General features: G+C 43.1%; 1 protein-coding gene across 1 annotated transcript in view; it reads left to right on the top strand.

Annotated features, from left to right (window-relative positions):
- The first annotated feature begins 458 nt into the window (after window positions 1–458).
- LOC106873466 (uncharacterized ENTR1 family protein) overlaps window positions 459–1,973 on the top strand; it is an 11,323-nt gene continuing 9,808 nt past the window's right edge. Inside the window, exon 1 of the mRNA XM_014920846.1 lies at window positions 459–465. Within this exon, the coding sequence (XP_014776332.1) occupies window positions 459–465 (7 nt within the window). The remainder of the gene's footprint in view (window positions 466–1,973) is intronic.

Genomic DNA, 1,973 nt, shown 5'->3' on the forward strand with positions numbered 1-1,973 from the left:
GGCACGTAAAATACACCATTTCGAGAGTGGCCGTTGCCAGTACCCGCCTAACTGGCCCTCATGCCAGTGGCACGTAAAAGCACCCACTACACTCTCGGAGTGGTTGGCGTTAGGAAGGGCATCCAGCTGTAAACACTCTGGCAAATCAGATTGGAGCCTGGTGTAGCCTCCTGATACAATGCACTCTGCCAGAAATTTGGAAACAACATGTTGTACTGCTTGGCATTCGCACTGGAAGCTCCAATACAAACATTTCTGAGTGTTTGGGTGTCAGTCTGAGGACAGTGCAGAAGATTCGGAAAGAGTTGGATGAGTCTAATGGTGATTACAAAGGTACAGCAGCTCGGAAAACTCACTCTGATTGTTCTAATAAGAAAAGAACTCCTGAATTTGTTGGTGAGATCCAGGCCATGATTAACAACGATCCCTCCAAGTCAGTCAAGTCCAACACTGGGGACATGGCAGGTAAGTCCATGAAGACATTCAGTGTTCCTCATATAAGATGAGAAAGGGCCAATTTTTATCCCAAGTCATCAAGGACAAGAGGAAAGACTGCACTATGAAGCTTTTGAACAAACTCAAACATCCCCTGCACCTCAACATGCTTTGGTTTTTTTCAGATGAGAGAAATTTCTGCCAGGATCTGCCATGGTAAACATGCAGGACATCCATTGGCTTGCCATGTCCCCAAAATATTTACCGAAAGTGATAAAAATCATACATCCAGTTAACCTCATGGCGTTTGGAGTGATCACTAGTGACAGTGATTTTATGCCTCCATTCATCTTTGCACATGGCCTCACACTCAACATGGAGGCCTACATCAAGTGTCTGAAGGAGGGTAGTGCTACCCTGTGTCAACAGGGTGGCTACTGGAAGATACTATGTCTTACAACAGGACTCTGCACTATGCTACACAAATAGGAGAACCCAGTCATAGCTGTCAGGCATTTCTGCGACCACATGACCCTTAACATCTGGTCACCTAACTCCCCACACTGAAACCCCCTTGATTATTATGTGTGGGATACAATTGAGTGAGAGACCAACAAACTCCTTGTAACACCAAAGATGAACTGAAGGCAAAGATTACGGCAGCATTCACCCACTTAAACAAGGAGACCATCCAGAAGAGTTGCAGGAGATTCCAAAGTCGTCTGGAGGTCATGGTTGAAGCCAGTGGTGATGTTATTAAATGAATTTATTTTTTAGTATTTATAGCTATTTTAATGTAATTTTGGTAAATATATCTGTTAAAATGTGATGTCAATGTTATTTTCATTTTTTTGCATAATTTAGAAGACAATTTATTCACTGCACCGTCTGTGTGTGTGTGTGTTTCTGTTTGTCAACCCACCACCACTTCTTGCATTCCCTATGACTTAGTAGTTCAGCGAAAGTGACTAATAGAATGAAGACCAGACTTTAAAATATATACTGTGGTTAATTTGTTCAACCAAAGCCATGAAGGTGGTGCCCCAGCATGGTCGCTGTCCACTGGCTGAAACAAGTAAGAAGTAAAAAATAAAGGGAAGATAGACATCATGCTAGGAAAGCAAATTCAGGGCAGGAATGATAGTGAACATGACCCTTTTCAGGGTCCCTGAGACTGGAGGGAGGAAAGGATATAATTATTCTCAAACCAGAGACCCGGGTAAAGAAAGCTTGCTTCTGAATGGTTTCTACTAAAAGAACCCAAAGCTGTGGTTGAAGAAAGCAATATGGCTGAGGGGAATGTTCTTCATATTAAATATGATAGGTGTAGGCATGGCTGTATGGTTAAGAAGTTTGATTAACCAACCACACAGTTCTGGGTTCAGTCCCTCTGGGTGTATGTGACATCTTGGTTAAATGACTTCTACAATATTCTGGGGCCTTGTGAATGGAGTTGATAGACAGAAGCTGATAGAAGCCAGGCTCTGTGTGTGTGTGTGTGTGTGTGTGTGTGTGTGTGTGTGTGTCTGTGTGTGTCC

The sequence above is a fragment of the Octopus bimaculoides genome, chromosome 1 (genome assembly GCF_001194135.2).
Source record: "Octopus bimaculoides isolate UCB-OBI-ISO-001 chromosome 1, ASM119413v2, whole genome shotgun sequence".
NCBI classification, from domain to species: domain Eukaryota; kingdom Metazoa; phylum Mollusca; class Cephalopoda; order Octopoda; family Octopodidae; genus Octopus; species Octopus bimaculoides.